Source organism: Nomascus leucogenys, chromosome X (genome assembly GCF_006542625.1).
Source record: "Nomascus leucogenys isolate Asia chromosome X, Asia_NLE_v1, whole genome shotgun sequence".
NCBI classification, from domain to species: domain Eukaryota; kingdom Metazoa; phylum Chordata; class Mammalia; order Primates; family Hylobatidae; genus Nomascus; species Nomascus leucogenys.
Window position 1 is genome coordinate 110782024 of NC_044406.1, and position 26188 is coordinate 110808211.

Sequence of the window (26188 nt, forward strand, 5' to 3'; positions counted from 1 at the left end):
ATTGTGCATTTTCAGCAGCCTCTTTCCCGAACAACAGTTATGATGAGACCATCTCCCATGGTAATGGTTTAATATTATTTCTGAAATCAGTCTTGTTTGAGGAATGTGGCATGAAAAACGTCTGATTACTAGTGAACTTATTTTCCAGTGTGTCTCTTTAAATGATAAAACTTGCCATTTCAAAATTTTGGGGGGATAAAGACTCCTTTGGGGTGAATTTAATATAAAGGCATGGCTTTGAAACTCATTAGTAGTAAGCCTGCTTCCTTAGGCATGGAGGTCAAGTTTCAGCATGAGGCATGTAAAAATAAATAATATAAAGCAATAATAGTAATGGTAATTACAAATCACTCCCAAAGAAAACATTTGCAAAATGGCTGCAAACGTGCATATATTATTATTTTTATTATGTGCTTTAAAGTGAGATGTAGCATAATGCATTCTGTAATAATGAAAGCATATGAGTTAACACCTAAAATCAGCAATATGGACATTCTCAAGCTATAAAATAGTGAGAGAAATTAGGGATGTATAATACTATTTTTCATTATTGCTCTGAAAGTGTCACAGATACAGCCTCATGTATAACATTAGAATCTGTCAGAAGAGACAAGAGCTCCGCTGACCCAAACCCTCTGCTGCATGTACTAAGATGCTGAGCATTTATAGTTTGCAAAGGCCACTTGCATCTCTACTAGGAGAACAGAATGACACCTTGGACAACTGAGTGAGAGAAAAGCCTGAAGCAATAGATTAAAATGGGATTCTGACCTTCCTCGCATATTTCTCCTTTGTATCCTGGCACACAGATGCAGACTCCCATGATGCAGGTGCCGTGGCCAAAGCATGTTGGATCAATGCATTGTTCTTCTGGAACGTCACACTCTGGCCCCTTCCAGCCATGCCGGCAGACACAGTGTCCTTTCTCGTATTCTCCATTCCCACCACACAGCACAGGGCAGGAATCTGAAGGTTGGCAAATGAACTTGTAATGTTCTCATAATGCTTTCAAAGTCTCCAAAGAACAATTCTCTATTGATTTTTGTATTTCAGGCAAAAAATTGTACTATTTCTGTCTTACCCTGTATTAAATAGGCACATGTTCATGATTACAAACAGAATTTTCCTTTTACGGGAGTGAAATAAAGGTAAATTAAAAATATCCTGAGTGGAGAAATTATTTCAAGTACTTGCATTTGATCTCACCCTACTCTTAAACTGTTATTGTTATTATTTTAAGCTAGGAGTTTTCTTTCTTATATTTTTCTTCCTCAGGGAGATGTGTGTTTACTTTTAGGAAGCAAAATCTGAACATTTAAAAAGCAATAAATAAAGTTATTAATGTTATAAAATATTATCTTTAAAAAGTTGTGTAATTAAATAGATTTCTATTGGACAGATGTCTGTTCCTATAACACACTGTGCAGACCTTTATTAGAAAGCTAATTCTGCTTTGTCATTGTTAGTCTCCTTATTAAAACTATGCGCTTTTTGAGGACAAGGCCTGTATTTTTTGTCTTATTGATTTTTTAATACCAACCATCACCTCCACACTCAACCTCCACCTCCTCAAGATCTATCATGGTGCTGGGAACCTAGCAAGTGTTTTAGAATTCTCTACTGAATGGAATTTAATAGAAAGAAACGAAGCGTCTGAGAAACCTGATATTAAAATATTAGCAGACTGGGAACTTTAAGAATACAGTGAAAATGAGCAGAAAACATCTCTAAAATAATAACTGTAAGTCTATGGGAAAACATGATGTGATTTACCTAAAGCTTTTCAAAAATTAAACTATGGGCAAGTCCAGGAAGAGTGAAGTTTGCTAAGTTTGACTTCTGACTTTCCAGTCTTTACTTTGTAGGCTCCTTACTCATTTGGTGATAACCCACCCCTTCCACATACATTGGTGTGTATAAGCAGTTATCAACTTAGTTCACTTTTAAAGTCAGCTCATTATGAATTAGTTTGTGAAGGAAATACAAGCATCACGTAGTGACTAGTCAGACAACCTATGTACAAATCCCAGCTGTTAGGTAACCCTGGTTAAGTCACTTAAACTCTCTGGCATTGTTTCTTTGCCCATAAAAATTGGATAATAGCAGACCTATCTCATAGAGCTATTGTAGGAAGTTGGAATTAAAAGACGGAACACAAACTGTTTAGAACAGTGCCTGGCATAGTAAGTGCTCAGCTTTTGGCAGCAGCCGTAGGGAACACTGCTGCTGTTGCTGTCACCACTACTAATGTTACTTACTATTACTATTACTACTAATTCTGGGTTATGAAATCACATCTGTTTTCCTAAACCAATCAGAATAACAGAGCAACATTACCTCTAGCACAGTCAGGTCCAAGGAATCCTGGGAAACAATGACAATGGCCAGAGATACACTCTCCATTTCCATTGCAATTCGTTGAACAGTCATCCATTATTTCTAGTAATACAGAGAAAAAGATAAAAAAATGAACAAATCTCCAGGCTGTAGAGTCTTTATTTTTTTTTAAGTTGCAGGAATTCTGGACCTATGACAAGTTTGCCCTTTGCTGTTTGTGGAGCACTCACTGCTCAAAATCACATACAAAGACATCTGTAAGATGTCACATGCAGTACAAAATTATAAAAAGGGCCCTGGGTTTGCTGAATTGGCTAATCAAGAATGGAACTAAAAAACATCATTATCTCTAAAGTACATAAATGTTCTAGTTGAATTGTATTCTTAAGAGACATTCATGATAAAGCTAAAAAATGTACCAGGATTACAGGGCATTTCTCAAAAGCAAAACAGGCTTTAAAATGTAACACAGATGACTAAGTCTACTGTTTATTTTTCAAATTTAGGTTTTAGCACATAAAGTTTCTTCTCTAGCAACTTATTTAATCTACTATCTCGACGGCTTAAATATGATATTCAGTATTTCATTTTCATTAATAAGTGACAATGGAAGGCTTTTAAAGTAAGTGTTCATATTAAATTCACCACCACTAAAAGCATTAGAACCTAAGTATTTTGTTGAGAAATGCTTTCTGAACTGTAAATGCTTATCAGTTTTCTGCCACTAATTTCCTTTCAATCCATTCTTAGAGAAGAATAGATTTCAGATGAATTGAGATGGCTTTGAAGGTACCGACAGGTAGTTCTGGTGATATAAATACGTACCGTGCAACAGAACTTTTATAAGACTTATGGTAACTTCTCTGAAAATCTACAATATTATACAAATGTCAGTCTCTCTGACAACGAGGTGAAAAAATGTTTGTATTTTAAAATTGTGTTTGAGCACAATAATGATCAAATTCTAAGTCTGAACTATTATGGTACCTATGCTTTATTCTCGCAGGGTTTTTTTTGTGGTGTGTGTGCGTGTGTGTGTGTGTGTGTGTGTGTGTGTGTGTTTTATCTTCTCCTCATTACACCTTTCTGTAAATTTCTCATATTCAGCATTCTTGGACTCTGAGTTTAGTGTTCTGGCCTATTAAACTCACACTTTTCTTGTGTACCATTTTTTCCCTTTTCAATCCAAATCACCTGCTTCACCAAGTTTCACTTGGATAAGCTATTTCTGATTAGAAGGAGAGATTCTAGGAGGTGGTCCTGATATCTTCCACTGAACAATAAGAGTGAGAATTTATAATGAGGGTTGAGAAACAGCATTTCTACAATTGTGGCTTGTGGATTACTTGTATCAGTAGATCACCTGGAGCACTTAAAATGGAGATGCCTGTGTTTCAGCTCTAGATCTACCAAACCTGCTTCAGAGGAATGCAGCCCAGTCATCTACATTCTGACAATCACCACATGAGAACATTGAGAACCAATGCTTTAAATAGTAAACTTCCATAGTTAGAGACCTTTGTTCTAAATGTTGCATTTTTGCCTTGAGAAGAATAAAAACAAGAAAAAGAAAGAGGTATCTAGTCCATTTGGGGGATTCTTAAAAGCTGAGAATGAATCCAGTGGCTGGATAGCCACCCTATTATCAATTGAAGATATTATTTGTCTAACCATTATGTGAACACATGCCTTTTGCGGGTTTATGCCAGTCTGGTCCCTCATCACAGTGTTAGAAAACTCAACTGGATAAGCAAGTGACACCTGACATTCACTTAACCACACCTGGGCTGACTGAAATGTAGCATTCAGCAAAGAGCCAACTATTTTTAACTCATTAAAACACTAGTTATCATCAGAAAATCACTAATTTACTTAACAAGTAGTTATGAAAAGGCATAGACTTTTTATCATTCAGAGATGGAACAATTATTTATCTGTTTTCTACTTATCTAGCTTCCTTGTACCAAGCAGTAGTGCCACTTCATAAATCTACATTTGAATTTCCCCCATGCTGGATGGTTAGTAGAAGGCCATAGGGGAAGCTTTCAAAAATAAATATAGTTGAATTTAATTTCATAACAGATCCTATTGGAAACTTTATGGAAGCAGCCTTGTGGGAATGTAGCTCTTCTGGAAAAAATGTTTAATAAAGCTTGCTATCAAAATAAATAAAAATCCGTACATCTTATTGACTTATTTAAGAACTGTCCCTGAGCTCAAAGGGCTTCACAAAGCTTAACCCCAGCAATGTAAATGAGAAGAAAAGGCAATATAGGCTTTGGAAGCTGCCACTTCCACTGGGTATCAAAGAGACCTTGGAACAGCCGAGGGACTCCAGGAGGAAGATGGCTGCAAAAGGAACACATAAACAAATAGCGATGAAAAAGAATGTGTTTTTCTATTTATGTTGGCCTCCAGTAATCTTTGCCTTCTATCTTTTAAATCTTACTTCAGAATTACTTCCTAGAGTCCAGTTCCTTAGAGGTGAGAATAATTTTGAAGTTCTATGTTTAAACCCTGTTCTTATGCTACAGTCAAAAGCCCCTTGATATTTGCATCTGCGCTGACGATAGGTTTTGTTTCTGGTAGTTATTCTCATGGGAGAAACTACATGTAATGAATACTCTTATAGAATGAGTATAGTCTAAAGGGTATGGAATTTGGAATCAGACATACTGGTTCTCAAATTTCAATTTTGCTACTTGCTGTCTGTGAGACCTTGCCAAATTATTTACTCTTTCCAAGCCCCCGTTTAGTTATTTGTAATATATGTATCACTATTCCTGAGCTATCTGGGTCGTGATGAGAATCAAACAAGATAACTGAGTGTAAAGCATCTAGTACAGTGCTTGTGCAGAGTGGCACTCCATAAATGCTATCTATTATCCTGCTACAGAGCAAGTTGCCTGAGATTAAGGGATATTGACAATGCGGCCTATACTACTGGAAAATAATATATAATAACTTAGGCCAGCATATGATCTATATTAGTCATTTAGTAAATGTTAGTTATTAATTGTCTTCATCCTTGTTAGTAGCAGACCAAATATAGTTGAGATCAATCAACTGATTCTAACATTATCATGAAATAGATAAATGAGCAGCGTTTAGAGCAAATTCATACAAATCTGACTTTGTTTAATCAAGTGTATTGGCTTCTTTTTACTCTGATTAAGATAAACTTCAAAAACAAAAATAAAATGAGGAGGTCAGGCATGGTGGCTCATGCCTGTAATCCCAGCACTTTGGGAGGCTGAGGCGGGTGGATCATCTGAGGTCAGGAGTTTGAGAGCAGCCTGGCCAACATAGTGAAACCCTGTCTCTACTAAAAACACAAAAATTAGCTGGGAGTGGTGGCAGGCGCCTGTAATCCCAGCTACTCGGGAGGCTGAGGCAGGAAAATCGCTCGAACCCAGGAGGCGAAGGTTGCAGTGAGCCGAGATCGTGCCATTGCACTCCAGCCTGGGCGATGGAGAGAAACTGTCTCAAACAAACAAACAAACAAACAAAAAAACAAAAAACAAAAAAGAAAGAGGAAAATTTAGGGTGAATGACTTACAAGCCTTTTGATTTGGGGAAAATTTACTTGAGTTTTCTTTAAGTGGAATGGTAGCAGAAACGTTTCTGTTGCTTCTAATTTTAAAAAGACAAGAGAAAAGTAAAGAGTCTGACTTGCATTAAGCAAAGAGCAAATATGTTGTTGTATATGAAACTGACAGCTTGATATGTGGATGATATGAATTGGATCTCAAAGTTTAGGTTCTTTGGGGGAGGAAGTAAGGGACAGGAAAAAACCTCTGAGCACGTTTCTGGGTCTATTGATTTTTGGAAGGTTAATAGATCGGTTAGTGTTTTAACTTGAGCTTAAGAGTAAGAATAACAGGAAGACAGAAAGTCTCTGCAAATATTTCATATCTTCTAATTTATCTAATTTTTAGGAGAAACTCAACCTTTCATAACTCCTCGACATGCACATTATTAAAATTAAGCCTCTATAGAAAAATGCCATGAAATATTCATCCGTTGAAACTGCCCCACTGAGCCTGTCAACAGCAAAACAGTGACATGACTGAAAAATTTATTTTCTATTTTAACAAACAAATATTTTGTCTTTTGAAGATATAAGATCAGTGGAGTTTTTCTCTAGGGGAAACATCATCATTTCCATTGTATTGCCTTTCTGATTACTTTAGAAGAAAGTTTTGATAATCTTACGGCTGAAATACCATTTTCTACTGACTCAAGGTCTTCAGCATCAAGTAAAAATAGAACATAATTGTTAAAAAGAGCAGATGGTATATCTATTAACAGTCAACACATCTTCCTAAACATATGGCTGAACAGGTTAACTAAAGGATAAAGTGGTGAGAATTGTATTGAAAACTGACAGCTGTAAAATATTTTCTTGTCTTTTAAAAGACATGTGTTTTAGGAAAATTCACACAATACGATACTGTGTCTATGAGTTGTTTATTTTCAGGACTCTAAAATTGCTAAGGAGCTCAGCTTTATTCACACAAAGGGTCACGAGGACTATTTATCCTAAAATGAAAAAAGAGTGAGATGTCTGAAACTAATTAGGGTGAAAGTGAATGAGTATAGGCAGGCATTGCATTAAAAAGAACATGTTTTAAAAGACTCTGAGCACACTGGAAGAGACATTGTGATGAATTTCAAACTAAAATATTCTATAAGAAAGGGCTTTGAATGTCTCAAGTTATTATCCTTAATATTCTTCTCTAAATAATCTTATGTTGTATTTTAAAGCCCTAATGGTTCTAGAATCAGTTGTTCCAAAGAAGAACTGTACTGATACTAGTTTTTTCTATTTGAAAAAGGCATTCATTGCTTTTTAAAAATAATAGAACTTAAATTAACTTGCTTATTCCCTTTTTCACTGAAATTGTTCATCTACGTAGCCTTGGTAATAATATTACTAAGGTAATTATTCCTGTTGAGAGCACATAAAAAGATGTATGACAAGTATCCTAGAAGAGCAACAAATAAAGTAGCATTAAAACAAATCTTAATCAGCATTTCAACAACATCGATGATAACAACAATATAAACTTTTATCATAGTAACCTTTCCTCAATAATGACTTCAACTCAAAGTGAGCAATAAGCTTAAATAATCCCCAGGACACTGTCGTCACTGATTGTGTCTTTCTAGGGTTGAACTGTCAATTCAACATATTAGGCAAAGCAGCTTACCAATTGCTGTAGTTAACACGAATACTTGCTCCATCTTTTTTCCATCATTGTAAAATGCCAGATACCAAGGTCCTTGATCCATATACTCTATGAAACCTGTCTCCTGAAGCGAAGTTAAGATCAGGTTCCGAGGGGAGTGCTGTGTATCATCAGAGCCCTTGGAGTCCTGCTTGACCAGCTGTTTGCCATCCATCAGTTTTACGAAATCGAACTGGAACAAATACAAACATAAAGATGAGCCACTACTTTTTCTTCTAGACTGATAAACATCCCTAACTTCAACTGCCCTATTTCATACTTCTTTGCTTTGAAGGTGAGCAAATTGGAAGAGGAGGTTATCAATTTTTAAGTATATTTAGACTTGGCCAGGCACAGTGGCTCATGCCTGTAATCCCAACAGTTTGGGAGGCGAGGACAGGAAGATCACTTGAGCCCAAGGGTTTGAGACCAGCCCGGGCAACAAGTTTTATAAAAATTTTTAAAAGTTTTTTAAAGAGCATATTTAAACTCAAAAACATATTATTAATTATGAAGAAACCCTCACTGTAATTATAAATATTATAAACCTTTCAGTTTGAGAGTATTCAAAATAATTGTTTAAAAATGAATAAATAAAAAAAAGAAATCTTGTTTAGTGTTATGCAGGAGAATCTTGACATTTTACTAAAGCATCTGACAGAAGATACTTGAAAATGCACCTTCCACTCATAAATGTTACTGTGACCTTCTCTACAAATTAAAAACAGTTGTATAGTTTTTAAAATAAATAAATGAACAGTCAAAAATTTGAGAACATTCATCACAATTTACTACGTTTGTGGGTGACATATTTACATATTCAAAAGGCCCCTCCTCTCCATTTTTTCTAATCAGTTGACAAGGACCTGGCACATGTTTCCTTGAACATTTATTTTTTGAATCACATTTGAATGCATTCTAATTCCCTTTCTATTCTGGCCCAGAAGGTAAGGTTGTTTTTTAGTTTGTTTCTTTGTTTAACATGATCTCTTGACTAACTGAAGGTAAGGTTTTAACTACAGTCATATCTGTTGGGGAAAAAACAAGCCCCAATGTTTGATTACTTTTTCTACTTCTTAGAAGAAGTAGTGCTCGAAATGGGTTCATGTGGGGAAAAACTAAGGAGAAGAAAATAAGAGAAATGAGATGCTTAAAGTTTATGGAAGAGCTATAAAAACCATAGAAGTTTTACACATTTATTAACAATAGTAAAGAAAAATTTCTACCTGTAAGACAAAACCTAACTTTTTGACTAATTTCTCACTAATTTCTGATTAATATGCGCTCCTTCACTGGAGAAAAGGGGACACAGATGTATGAAATCAGTGAAGGGACTGTGGGCAGTAAAGCTAAGCAAGATGAGAGGTCTGGGAAGCTCATGAACAGCCAGTTCTAGGAAGCAGAAGTCAAGTTTAAAGGGTATTGTCTTAAACTTTCTTTTCTGAATCTGCTCTGCTAAATGTTATTCCTTATTTCTCCATGTCATTTTTTTCATTAGTTTCAGTGTAATTATTCTGGGTATTTATTCATGACAAATATTTTTCTATCCTTACCTTTGACAACCACATATTTCACAAATCAGAAACCCTGAACTGTTCAACCCATCACCCTTGGAAAGGGTTTAAGAAAATACCTACAATATCAAATACCTGAGTATGTGTAGGTGGAATGTTTCTTCTGCCATAAATTCCCAGCAGAGAGTCCTTGGCTAAAGAAATATTGAACTTCAGATATATTGGATGGTGGATAGTAATCTGGAAACGCCAGAATAAACCAGGTGGAATGGTCTGCATGACCTGTGCACCAATGTCAACTTCTCCAGTGTCTATCGCCCGTCCCTTCTGAAACACTAGTTTTAAAGGTAGAGAAAATTACACACCATGTTAATCTTAATCTATAAAGCAATGGTTTTTAGCTTTTCAAGAACAGATATACCAAAATAACTTACTCAGCTTTTTCTTCCTCCCCACCCCATCTGTCTTTCAAGGCCTTGCCCAAATTAAGTATCTTCTAAGGAGCCTTCCCCAACCACCCACTATGTCAGTCTCTCTCTTCTCTTCAGATCCTATTGCATTCATTTCAATCAATTTCACTCCTTTTAACCATTATTTACTGAGTGCTGTCTTGGTAGCTGCAAGAGATACAAAGATGAATAAGAGGCAGTTGCTGCTCTCAAGGAGCATTGAAAATATCAGGGAAAATAGGACAAGCACATATAACCTCACTGTAAAGAAAAATAAGTGCTCTGTGTATTTGAAAGAGGGAAAGTTATTTGGTTGGAGGATACTCCTCATCTCTAGCTGTCTCTATGCTCTTTATCTTCTTTTATTTCTCTTTAGCACTTATCACCATCTAACATACTACATATTTTACTTATTTATTGTTTAGTGTCTATTTTCCCTCAATAGAAAGTAAGCTCCGTGAGGACAAGAACTGCGGCTGTTTTATTCATTGGTTTATTCCCAGTAGAATAGAACAATGCCTAGAACAATGTAGGCAACTGTAGGCAAAGAACATAGATGACACATATGTCCTCATAGAACAAATGGATGAATGAGAAAAAGTCACTACGGGAAGTGGCATTGAAGATGAGCCTTAGAGGAGGACACAGATTTCAAAAGACTTATTGGGAAGAGTGGCGCACGTGGAAAGGATGGCTTGAACTAAAAAGAGGAAAGAAACTGTAAAACTAAGGTGTAGGGTATGTGTCTATAGAGAGGAGCAGTTGGAGTTAGGGCTGGAGGGAAGAAGGAAAGCATGTTGTCTAGGGCCTAGAGGACCAGTCAAAAGGGTTTATTTAATAAAGGATAGAAAGCCATTAAAGGTTTTTAAGAAGAGGGAAGAGGTTTGGGTATATTAGAAAGGCTAATCTTGAGGCAGAGGTAGGATGAATTAGAGCAGACGGACACAAGAATGACATAGGAATTATGGGTGATTCAAGTGAAATGACATGAAGATCTAAATTTAGGGTATGCCCAAACAGCTCGTATAGAAAAACTACATCTCAGTGAAAAATAATTTCGTGTGAATGGAAAGAAGGAGAAGGTATGAGAGACAATGCTAAGGAAGATACTGCAGTAGAGATTCTCAAACTTTAATGCGTACAAGAAGGCAGTTTTTAAAATACAAATTCTGATTCAGGAGGTCCAAAGTCAGACATTTCTAACAAGTTCCCAAGTGATGCCCATGTCACATGGTCCACAGCCCACACCCCGAGAAGCAAAGCTCTAGAGAACATTAAGTGTTGGGGCCAATGGAGGGTCAAAGCTAAACCCGTGATTGTGAGTTGGGGGATTTAGACAGTGCTAATAGCAAAAACAGGAGCTGGTCTGTGAGGGAGGATGTTGAGTTTGGGCAATCAGAGCTTTATTATTTATTGTCATATTTTCTAATGATTTCTGATGTGCCAGTTTAATATGTGTTTTCATGGAATTTTTTGTTTTGTGGTAATGGGGAGGGTAGGAATACAAGAAGAGGAGCAAGAATTAGTTTGCCTTGATTTTAAGCAAGGAGGGTTACATCTCAGGCGAGAAAGCTCAACTTGGCCTCATTTCACATCACCTTTATTTTTTTCAGCCATCAACTCCTTCTCCAGACCAAACACAGTTTTAAAACACACATGGTCTCTGTCCTTTGTGTTCACCCATTATAAAGTTAACAGCCCATTAAGAAACACACCTGCAGTGGATTTATTCAGTGGCCAACGCCTTGCAGCTTTTAACTCCCTAAAATACCTCCATTATTGCTTTTTGTGTTAAGGCCAACAGTAATAACTATTTTAAGAATGTTCACTGTTAACTGTTAATAATAGATTTCAAATGCAATTTTGTACATAATTATGTATTACAGGACACAAAATTTGGTGGAATTGACATTTATAATAAAATAGGCCCTTTGAAATGATAAATGACCAACTGAGGACCTTATTTTTCACTGAAAGTTACTTTTTTCCATGTGAGACAGATCAATTTGGCCCCTAAAGGGTTGATTATACATTTAACTCTTAAGTCCTAGAGCTGACAACGTCTTCAATGAGCAGACAATTAACAGACCATGTTTATGTGGCACTTCTGTTCACAAGTTAATGTTTAGTTTATTCAACTGCTATCCTCATTAGGGGCTTTTATCAATCTTAAAATGCATCATTTGGTTATGCAAACAATATTATAAATATAAAACAATTCAAAATGTTCTAGGTTTGACAAAAACTGTTTTAAAGGTGCTAAGAATAGACTTTAATGAATAGATATTGTCATTTTTAAAAAATCTGAACAAAACTGGTTGATGGACATTAACCTTTATATTAAAACCTTACCAAATACTACACCATCTCCTTATTCTGCACTTTATAGAATCGTATATTGCATAATGAAGCTACTTAAATGTTATTCAATAAATTAAAAGAAACTCAGGAAGTTGTGTTGTTGGGCTTCTCTGTTTATTAGCATTACTATATATCTGGAGTATATATGCATAAGTTATTCATGAAAATAATTTTAAAAGAAGTTGATCTTATCCCTTGAAAGCTTCATTACAGCTAAGACAAGGTAGATGAACAGAGATGACAACATACGAATGAGCACGTGGACTGTAATTTAAATAAAAATAGGCAAAGCAAGCTAGTTGTGGTGATTTGGTATTAGAGAAGAGACATTCTCACAGCTTGCAGGTGGAAAATTCTCAGCCTCTTACCTTTTAGAGTTTCATGCATCAGAAAGGAAGATATCTCCCTGTTAGCAATCTACACCACTAAATAGCCTGCTCCATTGTATCATCTCTCAAAATTTGTTACAGACTATAATACAATAACTATGAATTCATTTATCATTTAACTATTTTCCTTAATGTAGACAAAAGGGGGGCAAACTAAACAGAAGGAAATGAAATGTAGAAAAACAATACAAAATAGTATTTTTTGAGGCCAGGTGCGGTGGCTCACGCCTGTAATCCCAGCACTTTCGGCGGCCAAGGCAGGTGGATAACCTGAAGTCAGGAGTTCGAGATCAGCCTGGCCAATACCGTAAAACCCTGTCTCCAGTTAAAAAAAAAAAAGGATTTTTTTCCAAAAAATTCTGTATTAATATAGGTAAATGGAATCTATTTGGCCAAACTTAACACTGACTCTGATCCTTTGTTTGCAAATTGTCAACAGCAGAGATAGAGTATAGCATCAAGGTACAATTTAATTTTTTTGGTAATATGCCTGTTCTAATTGGCATTTAATCTCTTATTTTACTAAAGCATATTGGAAAACCTAGGAAGACCATATTCTCCAGTTATAGAACACTTCCTTGCACAAATTTGAGATTAAATGCAGAGAGCCACAGATCATATCAAGCTGTGCAGTACTGTAGTTATCACAGTTTCACCAATATCCACCAATTTAGTTTGAGCTAAACACTCTCTTTATAGGTTGCAACACAGGCATCAACTGCTGAGCAGGAAAAACCAATGGTAGACAGGCTGTGTTGAAGGAGGGCACACTAAGTGATGGTAACTTAGTTCAAAAAGAAAAATCAAGATACTTGGAAGGTGAAAAAAAAAAGGGGGCCTGGAATTGGTGACAGACAATGTGTGCAGTGGCGGTATCACCTAAATCAAGATTCCATTATATCTAGACTCAGACACACTCTTGAATACTAATTACATGATTATTAATAACATTGTTCACATAAAATAGGAGGTAAATAACTATATTCTGCACATATGTATTTATTTTTTCTATTTAATATAGCTAGACATGGTACATTCAATGATCCAATGCAAAACTCGGTTGAATATTGGTAGAAGATAGTGAAACATGGTCATTAAAAAGATTCCACCATTAAATTTTAAGGTAAAAATGATCAAGTTAAAGGCTATGGTATAGCCCATAACAGCAATCTGAATTGTACTTTAAAGACATTTGCAAGTTTCATAAAGTATCTAAGCTATGTTGTCCAAAGAAAAGAAAAATACGCATTAAAAGCATATTTGTCCTTTACTTCACCCTATAAGATGCTCAAAAGCTTTAAAAGATATTGGTGTGCTTTTCAGCCAAATTAGACCTAGTGTGTGTCTCACGATATAAGTATCATCTTCTTTATGTTCCTCTAAGTATAATACTTGTTTAACAGTAACAAGTCTTCGCAAATTTAGATTAGCAGTGCTTGGAGCAAAATGGGAGGTGGAACTAACCTCTTCCCTGTGATTAAATGCTGTAAAGGGGTCAAAGGGGTATAGCAAAAGCCATCTAAAAGGTAAGTGGAAAGCTACTGTTTCCATCTATGTAGCTTAATGTAATTTTCCTTATGTGAACTATCGAAGAGAAATATGTATTCAACTCTCAATTTTTCAGGGGTAGACTTTCTGGGTTATGGATTACACATGCTTTTGTATCCATTATATTACCCAAAAGTAGTCAAGAGAAAAAGAAAAGGAAGAATAAACTTTGCGCCTGGTGGGAACTTGGTAAACACTGCTTGGATACATTAATAAATTAGTAATGTTGATAATTTTTTGGTTGACAGTAATTTTGATAATATATTTGACATTTTAGTCAAAATGTACAACTTTTTTATTACTCTCAACTATGTGATAGGTAGGTCATCATATCATTGTTTTTATTAAATGTCCAGTAAGTAGATGTCAAGAATTTACTGGTGAGAGGAAGAATTATAACTATTTACACACATAGGCCTTGGCAATTAACTGTGAATAAAATATGTTTGTAAATAAAATCCTCTGATATGACACTGATAATAGATAGCTCACTGTGTAGAAAAGTTAATTAACTAATCTTACAATTGAGAAATACATTACTTGTATAAGTGTAAACAATTATCTCCAAACACCAAAAGACTACAGATACCAGTACAGTAGCTTATTTAGTATTCCTTACATCTTCTCAGGTAGAAGTAAAATGGCATTGCTAAAATCTTATCCTTAATTAAAGGACTTATTTTGAGTTGCATTTTGACTCTGTATATCTGTTTTTGAAGCTGTATCATTTAAAAGACATAATTCTCTATTTAAAAGGACTTCTTTAAATTTTGTTGTAAAAACTTCCACATTCCCCAAATCCTTAAAGTTTCACAGTTCTTCTGGTGTGGTCTATTGACCATTAGGTAGCATTCAGAAAAATGAGTTTCCAAACTTAAGAAGGCTCTTGTGACTTGCTATACAATCTCACACGGTGTAATACAAATTACATTTGCAGAAGTTTCTGTATATGGATTACAAATGGGTACATGAAGTAGCCAATTACTTTGAATTTTCTTGGTGAAAACTAAAATTGATATAAAGCACAAATGTATCATCAAATTGTTACATATTCAAACATTTACTCAGACTCATGGGTCAAGGTGGAATAAAATATCTCTTGAAAGAAAATAGTGCCAATTGCAAAAAATTCAAAGATTTATGAATAAATATGACTATATGCAATGAAAACTCCAAAATGAAATTAAGAAGAGAATGTCCATTTGTAATATCATTAAGAATAATAAAATAGGAATAATTCAATAAAAGAAACTGTGAGATTTGTATACTGAGAAACTACAAGACATAATTGAAAGACATTAAATATTTCCTAAATAAATGGAAAGATATCCTATGTTCATGGATCAAAAGACTTATTATTGTTAAGATGGCAGTACTTCCCAAATTGACTTACAGATTCAATGCAGTCCCTGTCAAAATTCCAACTCTCATTTTTTTTTTTTTTTAGAAATAGACAAGCTGATGCTAAAATTAATATGGAAATGCAAGGGACTCAGAATAACTAAAACAATCTTTAAAAAGAACAAAATTGGAGGCCTCACTCTTCCTGATTCAAAACTGATTACAAACCTATACTAATCAAGATAATGAGTACTGGCATTAGGATAGATATATAGATCAATGGAATACAATTGAGAATCTAGAAATGAAACCTCACATTTATGGTGAACTGATTTTCGACAAGGTCACCGAGACAATTCAACGGGGGAAAGAATAATATTTTCAACAAATGATACTGGAACAACTGGATATCCACATGCATAAGAATAGACGTGACCCCCTTCCTCATACCATATACAAAAAACAACTCAAAATGGATCAAATGCCTAAACGTAAGGGCTAAAGCTGTACAATTCTCAAATGAAAATACAGGCATAAATCTTTGTCACCCTGGATTTGTCAATAGTTTCTTAAACATGACATCAAAGCAAAAATAACAAAGAAAAAAATACATAAATTGAATTGGGAGGCTGAGACGGGTGGATCACGAGGACAGGAGATCGAGACCATCCTGGCTAACACGGTGAAACCCCGTCTCTACCAAAAATACAAAAAAATTAGCCGGGCATGGTGGTGGGCACCTGTAGTCCCAGCTACTCGGGAGGCTGAGGCAGGAGAATGGCGTGAACCTGGGAGGTGGAGCTTGCAGTGAGCCGAGATCACGCCACTGCACTCCAGCCTGGGTGACTGAGCTAGACTTTGTCTCAAAAAAAACAAAAAAAAACAAAAAAAACAAATTAAAAACTTTTGTGCTTCAAAAGACACTATCAAAAAAGTGGAAAAATAGCCCACAGAATGGGAGAAAACATTTGCAAATGATATATTGGATAAGGGGCTTGTATCTGTGGTATATTAAGGAGGCTTACAACTCGACAACAAAAAGTTAAATAATTGAAAAAAGAGCAAACGATCTGAATAGACATTTCTCCAAAGAAGATAGACTAATGACCAATAAGAACAGTAAATGAAGCTTAACATCATTATTCATCAGGGACATGCAAATAAAAACCACAATGAGATACCATTTTACACCCATTAGGATGGCTAAAATAAAAACAACAAACAATAACAAGTGTAAGGGTGTGGAGAACTGGTATTCTCATACATTGCTGGTGGGAATGTAAAATGGTGCAGCTGCTTTGGAAAGCAGTTCATCAGTTGAAGAACTGTTAAACATAAAATGTTAAACACAGAATTACCATATGACCCCGTCATTCCACAACTTGGTGTATACTCCAAATAATTAAAAACAGGTTTTCTAATAAAAACTTATACATGAATGTTCACAGAATCATTATTCACAATAGCCCCAAAGTGAAAATCCACAAAAGATCTATCAACTAATGAATGGATAAACAAAATTTGGTATACCCATATTACGGAATATTATTCCGCCATAAAAATGAAGTACTGATACATTGCTACATATTATGTGATTCTATATGAAATGCAGAAATAGGCAAATCTATAGAGACAAAAGTAGATTAGTGGTTGCCAGGGGTTGCAAGGAGGTGGGGATATGGAGTGACAGCCAATGCCTATGAGGTTTCTTTCTGATGTGATAAAAATGTTCTAGAATTAAATATTGGTGATTGCTACACAACTCTGAGTGGGCTAAAGATCACTGAATTGCGCACTTTAAATTAGTGCACAATTATATTATGCTATATAAACTATATCTCAATAAAGCTGTCACAAAAATACAGTTAGATAGTGTGAATTGGCATAGCATATACACACAAACCATCATGTACTGTCACAAGAGTTTTGATGTATTTCCAAGTGGTTTTAGAATGTTACCTGCTACCTAGAAGCTGAACTATCCCCTGGCCAGTATTTTAGAATGTGTGATTGGTAGTACACATCAGGGATGCCTATTTTCTATATTTCATACAATGTTAGATACTGTTATATGTCAGTTATCATGATCACATCCTTCTTAACTTTGGATGGTGGCAGGATGGCTGATTATAGCTCAGTTAATCTAGTTCCCTCTCCTTTATTTTAGAATATAAGTCCCCAGAGGATAGAACATTCACATCTGTCTAAATTTTCAACAACTACTCATTGGGCATTTAATAAAAACAATTACATGATGAACTACCCATGACATAGTTGAGAGTAACGAGGGAATGGCATATCTTGTACTAGTCCTCCAGAAGACTTGCCATATTGCTATAGCCTTTGATTTCTACCTTTTAGGCATGCAGAAAATCTTCAATTACATGAATTAAAACTTCTCACAGACAAAACTCAAGTCAGAGAGTAATAATAATAATAATAGATGCTACCACACTTACTGTGTCCTCTTTTTCAGCTCCTATCTCTCATTTCTAAAATACCAAATTGCCTCTTTCATACTCAGTATGCCATCCAATTTGATGTCTCAGTTTATCTCTAAGGCTCCTCCCTCCTCTTCTCTCCTGCTTATGCTGGGACTTTGGTCTTTTTGCAATCTTTCTTACTCATACTCGGTGTCTCCCTCTCTATTGGCTCCTCATTCTTTGTCTTCAAACAAACACAAGTCTCTTGCAGTGGCTCATGCCTGTAATCCCAGCACTTTGGGAAGCTGAGACGGGCGGATCACAAGGTCAGGAGTCTGAGACCAGCCTGGCCAACATGGTGAAACCCTGTCTCTACTAAAGATACAAAAAATTAGCCGGGTGTGGTGGTGCGCGCCTGTAGTCCCAGCTACTCAGGTGGCTGAGGCAGGAGAATTGCTTGAACCCGGGAGGTGGAGGTTGCAGTGAGCCAAGATCGCGCCATTGCACTCCAGCCTGGGTGACAGGGTGAGACTTCATCTCAGAAAAAAAAAAAAAAAAAAAAAAAAAAAAGGCTCTCTTCTTTTGAAAAATTTGTAAAAAAACGAATAACATGACCCAACTGCCCTTTTGTCTAATTATCATACTGTTTATCTCCTTCCTTTCCTTGCTGAACTGTTTCTATCAGCTGCACTATTGTTTCATTATCCACTTACCACCTAGGCTATTACCATCTGCATTTCCCCCTTACCACTCGATTATTCCATTCTCCTAAAAATGTACTCCTCAAGATCACTAGGAGTGATTTTTCTTGTTTTCCAAGGTCTGGCGCAAACTACTCCAGAAATAGTCATATTTTAATCTTCTTTAAGCCTGTTTATCATCTAACCATCTTAATTTCTGTACAACAGTTTGTTGCATGTTGTTTGTATTGTATGTGTATGTATGCATGTTTCTTCCAGCTCTCCTGTGTGATGGGAATCTGCTCAAGGGCAAGCACTATGTCTTCTGTTTTATTTGTTAGCTTTCCACAGCACTTAGTACAGTTCAAGTAGCAGCTTGGCTGATATAGGATTAAAAATTATGAGCTTCTGTGTTTCTGAATACTAAGATTTTCATTTTTGTTCCCTTGTTATTAGTTTAATGGAGCATTTGAGGTGGTCAGGTATGGTTTCTCTTCCAACTCAACTTTTTAACTGTTATTCTTCCCTCTCCTAGAACCAAGAAGAGAAGATGGTATCTGTGTATAGTTGTGGCTGACACTTTCAGTATAATTATAATGAAAATAGATAATGACCATTGAAATGACTAAGGGAAAATGGAAGCTACAAGAAGAATACAGAAGTAAATGCAAGGACTCTTAATATTAGACATGTGGAGGCTAAAAAAGAATGCATGATTATCATCTAGGAGATTACAAAAGTTACACGCAGGAAAAATGCAGATTTGTGCATTAAATTCTGGAACTCTAAAACTTCATAGTCAAAAATAAACTTCAAGTAACTAGAATTACATTGGACTCCACAAAAAAGGCTAGTAAATGTTTAAACTTCCTTGAAAAGTAATACAGGTTCAAAGATATAAATGGATACTCAACAGAATTAAATATACACATGGCTGATAAACTTCTACAGTGGACTAGCTCCTCCACAAAACTAAATTGTAAAAATGTTATGGGAAGATCCCTTAGCTTTGAAAGGACTAGTCCAGGAGGATAAACATGGCATTCTATAGCATACCACTTAGGGACCCTGTCAGATGCAGACTGTTAGACTAGAGGGACCACAAGACAGACCTATTTCTTATTGTATCACAGAAAAGGTGCACATTAGTTTTTTTTTTTTTTTTTTAAGTAAAATGAGGATGAAAATGAAACAAGAATGAAACACTAAACATATATGACCAAGGACATTTAACGTGAATTTTTAATACAATAAATAAGTTTGTCTTTCAGCATAGGGAACCCTTTCCATAAATCTGTTTTAGAAGTCAAGTCTCCAGTATGCTTTAGGAAAGCTTTTGTTAAAACTGAAGTATATTGATAAAGTGATTTAATATAGTTGAAAACAAGCTGCAGCACTCTAGCTGGGCCCTCTGAAACCTTATGTTAGGGAAACATCTATATAGCATTATAGGAAACATTTACTGTAATTCGCCATCAATCTTTAAAAATAATACTGTTACACTCCCAACAATGTTGTCTTTGTTAGTGCATTACTTCTATTTTATTCATGTGGTTTGTTGTGCTTACATGAATTATTCCCAATTCTACCTCAATATCTTGGGCTATAATATCCTTTAAATAAAAGATACTGAAACTATGGGTTGACTCAAAGGGCTGCTGAATATCCACATGTCCTATGAACCAATATTGCAGAACCAGAGAATTATACTGCAGGACTGCATTCCATCTGAATGCACAATGATTACCTGGGTGGGGTTGGTGCAGTTTTTTAGTTTGGTACCACATAATGAATCTTTATCTACTGACTGGGTCTGTGAAATAAATATCTGCCAAACCTTAAGTAAATTAAAATTTAACCTGTTATTTCAGGTCCACAATTGGCATTGTATAAAATGTTCCAAGGCATTTATGCCTCAGATAAAGCAAAAAAAAAAAAAAAAAAAAAAAAAAAAAAAGCAAAACACACACACACACACACACACACACACACCCCCCACAAACACACCCCTCTTCTGGATAGGTCCACAATGAAAGGTGGCTGTAAACGGTACATTTTGCACTGTCATTTAGTTTTCAATTCCCAATAGTACTTGTGGGGTGTGTGTGTGTATCTTTTGCTTTGTGGAGGAGGGAGAATGCTCGCTGAAAGGAGATCTTAGATGTGAAATATAAGATTTGCCAAGGACTCTTAAGGAAGAGTACAGTATTTGAACTGTATGCATTGAGATTTTTAATCAAGACAGCCGTTATTTAAACAAACTGGCTTTGAGAAAGGAACTTTTTTTGAAAAATGAAAGAAAAAGCCCAAGGAAGGGTGCTAACAGTAAGGAGAAACTGGATCACAGTCTCAGCTCTGCCTTCAGTTATGTCTATTGTCTATTGTGCAAGGCAAGTCACGTAACTTTCTTGTGTTTTCCTTTTCAACTATAAAACATGGGTAACACGGCTGGGCGTGGTGGCTCACGCCTGTAATCCCATCACTTTGGGAGGCCGAGGCGGGCAGATCACCGGAGGTTGGGAGTTCGAGACCAGCCTGACCAACATGGAGAAACCCTGTCTCCACTAAAAAAATTACAAAATTAGCCTGGCATGGTGACACATGCCTCTAATCCTAGCTACTTGGGAGGCTGAGGCAGGAGAATGACTTTAACCCAGGAGGCAGAAGTTGCGGTGAGCCGAGATTGCGCCATTGCACTCCAGCCTGGGCAATAAGAGCAAAACTCTGTCTCAAAAAAAAAAAAAAAAAAAAAGAAAGAAAGAAAAGGTAACAATAGCTGCCACAGAATAAAACTATTATGTGGATAAAAGACATTAAAGTATTTTACAATTGTAAATGCTAAGTGCAAGCTGTTAGTGTTATATACATGTCAAAACTCCAAACTCATAAGGTAGGAAACTGGGAATTAATTGTTTGAATTGCAACGGAATTCTCTGCAAGTACTTTAAATGGCAAATGTGGTTTTACAAACTTTATAGACATACATTTCAACCTCTTTCCAGGAGTATATCCCTTTCGCAAAAATAGGTCCACTTTTACTTGTATTGGCTCATTATTCTTCCCTAACTGCAGAATTTGAACACGAATGCACAGTGTGTACAGCTGAAAGGGATCTTACAGATAAGTTAGCCTTGTGTTTTGTCAAAGCCTTAGCAGATGCTGAGAGAATAGAGGGCAAATAAAGCAAAGAGGAAGGGAACGGGAGTTTTGCCAGGAATCTGCCCCCTTCCCTCGCCGTATCTGGAGAAACTTGGCTGTTATCTGTTTTCTATTTAAATTTGTAATTTCTGGGTAAGATTTAATTTGTAAAAAGGTTTTCATTGCCTGCTAGCCCTGCCTCTTCTCTGCCCCTAGAAAGGGTTGAAAGCCAATTCCCTTATTTTTCAGATGAGAAAATGGAGCCTAGAGAGGTGAGGCTGTAGTCACTATTTGGTCCTGGCTAAAGCATCTTCACGACAGGCTATAAATTGTGTCATATCAATCAGCTGTATTTTGTTTACATGGTCATATATTCAGCAGACACTGACTAGAAAAATGTCATTTTTTTTCAACTTTGTGGAGATAGATCGTGCAGGATGAATTTAAAAGAAATACCACTTGCCCCCAAGGCCAGGCTTTTGCAAAATTGTAATGGAGATAAAGGCTGCTTTTAGTATTCTTTAGTTCTCTCTTGCCCCACCCATCCTTCTTTGTTCCCAGTGTTCTATTTTGGCAGCCAACCTGCAGGAATTCAGTATCCTCAACTACCCGATAAATTTCATCTTCATCTATATTGCTACTGACAATACAAGACTTTACCTGAGCCCTAATGCTCTTGGAAAACAATTTTGCTTGAGAAATTCCCCAACCTTTTGTTTTCCGAAATTCTCCCACTTTTTTGTGTCCTGGGAAATGGCTTATGTAAAAAAAACCATAACAATGACAACAAACAAAAGCCCAAACAAACACATACAAAACACCCTTCCCTAAATGACTTAAGATAAAAGTCTCTGTCCCTTCTTTCCCATGATTTCCCTAAGACTCACCTATAATTCCACCCCTGAAAAGACCAAACACAGACTTTTCCCCTATTGCCTGAACCCACTGAAAGGCCATATATAGACCCTCCAATTTCCCGTTCTTTGTCTCATGAATAATTAGTTGAGAGTAGAACTGTTTCCCTGAAACTAGCTAGAAACAGAGATACATATTTCTTGTTCAGCTAACTGATACTTCCCCCTGATTGCAACACGATCCCACCAGTAAATCATCTCACATGTAAACCATCTACCCCTTCCTATATAAGACCAAGACAAAACCTCCCTATTGCAATAGCCTGAATAAAATCAATTTTTTTACTTGTTCAGTTTTTCTCTGTGATACTTCCTTATTGAAAACCTTTTCAGAAATTTATATATTTAGTTTATCTTATACTACTACAATAACAGGTGAAAAATATAAAACGTGAAACTCAGTACCTTCTCTCCTAGTCCCAGCTCTTTCTATGTGATCTCAACTTTTCTGGACCTAATTTTCTTAATTTCTAAATAAGGATATTGGATTTGATAATCTTTAAGATTTTAACATTCTAATTTGCTGATAAATTACATGGGGGTAGTTATTTTAAATTTTATTTATAGACATTACATAACTCAGGTCTAGGAATAAGTCTTTTATTTGTTCATATCCTCTGCTCTGTTTAAAGCAGTTGTTACATAATGTTTACTGGTTGAATAGTTATAGGCCGGGCGCAGTGGCTCACGTCTGTAATTCCACACTTTGGGAGGCCGAGGCAGGTGGATCACTTGAGGTCAGGAGTTTGAGACTAGCCTGGCCAACATGGTGAAACCCCATCTCTACTAAAAATACAAAAATTAGCTGGGTGTGGTGGTGGGCACCCGTAGTCCCAGCTACTCAGGAGGCTGAGGCAGGAGAATCACTTGAACCTGGGAGGCGGAGGTTGCAGTGAGCTGAGATTGCACCGCTGTACTCCAACCTGGGTGACAGAGCAAGACTCCATCTCAAAAAAAAAAAAAAAGTTATGACTAGTTTGTAAGCCTCTAATGTAGTGAGGGACTATTTTGGTACAATACTTTCAATTTTATAAATATTTAATACAACTAAGATTTTTCTGGTAGATTACAGCATGTGGTTGTGACTTTTATCTGCTTATTGAAACTCTAGAGTGTTTGTAAATTTTTTAGCCTACTAAATGTCTATAATCAAATACTCTTTTTCTTTCATTTGGATAACTAAGTGGTGAGAAAATTCTATTTTCTCACGAGAAGCAGATATATTATATATGTGTATATATATATATATATATATATAAAACAACTGTTAATGGGAAACCAATTCCAGCAGAATTTGATGTTTCTTTAAAAAGTGCCATTCATCACCATTCTAACTGGTGTGAGATTGTATCTCACTGTGGTTTTGATTTGCATTTCTCCGATGGCCAGTGATGATGAGCATTTTTTTCATGTGTCTGTTGGCTGCATAAACGTCTTCTTTTGAGAAGTGTCTGTTCATATCCTTCACCTACTTTTTGATGGGGTTGTTTGTTTTTTTCTTGTAAATTTGTTTCAGTTCTTTGTAGATTCTGGGTATTAGCCCTTTAGAATGGCAATCATTAAAAAGTCAGGAAACAGGTGCTGGAGAGGATGTGGAGAAATAGGAACACTTTTACACTGTTGGTGGGACTGTAAACTAGTTCAACCATTGTGGAAGTCAGTGTGGCGATTCCTCAGGGATCTAGAACTAGAAATACCATTTGACCCAGCCATCCCATTACTGGGTATATACCCAAAGGACTATAAATCATGCTGCTATAAAGACACATGCACACGTATGTTTACTGTGGCACTATTCACAATAGCAAAGACTTGGAACCAACCCAAATGTCCATCAATGATAGACTGGATTAAGAAAATGTGGCACATATACACCATGGAATACTATGCAGCCATAAAAAAGGATGAGTTCATGTCTTTTGTAGGGACATGGATGAAGCGGGAAACCATCATTCTCAGCAAACTATTACAAGGACAAAAAACCAAACACCACATGTTCTCACTCATAGGTGGGAATTGAACAATGAGAACACTTGGACACAGGAAGGGGAACATCACATGCTGGGCCCTGTCATGGGGTGGGGGGAGGGGGGAGGGATAGCATTAGGAGATATACCTAACGTAAATGACGAGCTAATGGGTGCAGCACACCAACATGGCACATGTATACATATGTAACAAACCTGCACATTGTGCACATGTACCCTAGAACTTAAAGTATAATAAAAGAAAGTGCCATTCATCATTATCTGATGATGATAGTGACAACAGTTTAAAAATAATAGGTTTTAGATTGGTGAGTCGAGACCAAACTTTAAAGACAGAAAACATTTTAATCTCAAGAAGGTCATCATTCACTGCAAAGTTCATACTGGTTTGAAAGCAGGTTCTATGGCACCTAACGGGATGTCAATGAAATTCAAAAACCTCAAGGTGATTTTCCAATCTTTTGGTCCAATAATAACTGCTGCTAAATTAAGCAATGTGTCAGACACTGTACTATATGCTTTATATCAATTGTTTAATTAACTCCTTACTATGACCATATGAGACAGGTACTATTATTATCATCCTTATTTTACAGATGAGGGCACTGGTTGGGCGAGGTTGTGTCAATTACTTGAGGTTGGAGAGATAATGATGGCACAGTTAGTATTTAAAGCCAGGTGTCTCTGACTCCAGAATCCAGGCTTTTAACCACAGTGCTATGATGCCCAGTCTTCTAGGAGAGTAGAGAAAAAAATTTAGAAAGAATGGTCTGGTTGTCAGTTTCATATTTTAGTGCATACAGTATCAAGACAAGCTTCTAGGGCTGTATTTATGGGATGTGTCTTATGTAGAAAATCATAAAAGGATACAACTGAACATTTGAAAATATCCTTCTACTGTATTACATCTTCTGCAAGGTTTGGATTAGTATACATATGGCATTAAAAAAAAGGAGCTATGTTTTTACTTGGTAAGTAATATGCAGTAAAGACCTAATATAGCAAAACCATGATGTGCAGTTATAGTTAAGGTTTTGTTCAGGCTTCCAGAAAAAGTCAGGTTAAGCTAGCAACTTGGTACATGAGGCATCAACCCATAATGATTTTTCTTAATAAAGTATTTAATTGAAGTCGGTTTGCTCTGTTTGTTGTTATAATTGAGCAGAAACTTATAGGATTTTTCATTTATGAGACTTGTCACAACACATTAAAAATATAGGTGAGTAGAATTTCTCTAAAATCTATCATGAATAGACTCTGGGGCTTTGCTTTCATTGTGTAAAAAGTTTTTTGTGGTCTTCACAGATATTCCATATGAGGATTTTAGTACAGTGTAGAAGTTAAGAGACTGGACTCTGGAATCAGACCACCACTTACTAGCTCTGTGACACTGGGCAAGTTACTTAACCTCTCTGTGCCTCTGTTTCTCATTTGGACAATGGGGATCATAATGTGAACTTCATGATATAATCCATGTAAAGTGTCTGGAACAATTCTTGACACGTGGTAATTTTAAATTAATTTTAGCTATCATCATCAACTTACTTTATGGAAAGGAATCAAAAGAGGTCTGAATTAGAATATAAAATCAAATATACTATAATGACAACTATGTGATGACCTGCTGTCTTGCATGTTTCATTTTCCTCAGACAGATAAATTCTGATTTTTAGTGTGAATGGGAAGAAACCCTAGGCAGATAATACCAAATGATAGCTCTTGTACTTTCAGATATAAGGGGATAAAAGAGCAGAAGAGAAGGTAAGGGAGAAAAAGCAGGTAAGGGAGACAAGGAAGAAAAATCTGAGCAGTAAGTGTGGCAGACTTTTTTATCTGCCACCTCTGACCCCTCTACTCTCCTCAGCCACTTTCAGG

The 26188-nt window shown here is 36.1% G+C and overlaps 1 protein-coding gene across 4 annotated transcripts in view; it reads right to left on the minus strand.

The window, feature by feature from the left end:
• The window catches only part of TENM1 (teneurin transmembrane protein 1), an 832777-nt gene that overhangs the window by 262223 nt on the left and 544366 nt on the right, over positions 1-26188 (minus strand). For all 4 annotated transcript variants that reach the window (XM_030807128.1, XM_030807125.1, XM_030807127.1 and 1 more), the window contains 4 exons: positions 9218-9417; positions 7551-7761; positions 2338-2439; positions 772-966 (listed from right to left, as the gene is read on the minus strand). In XM_030807128.1, coding sequence (XP_030662988.1) covers positions 772-966; positions 2338-2439; positions 7551-7761; positions 9218-9417 — 708 coding nt within the window. The remainder of the gene's footprint in view (positions 1-771; positions 967-2337; positions 2440-7550; positions 7762-9217; positions 9418-26188) is intronic.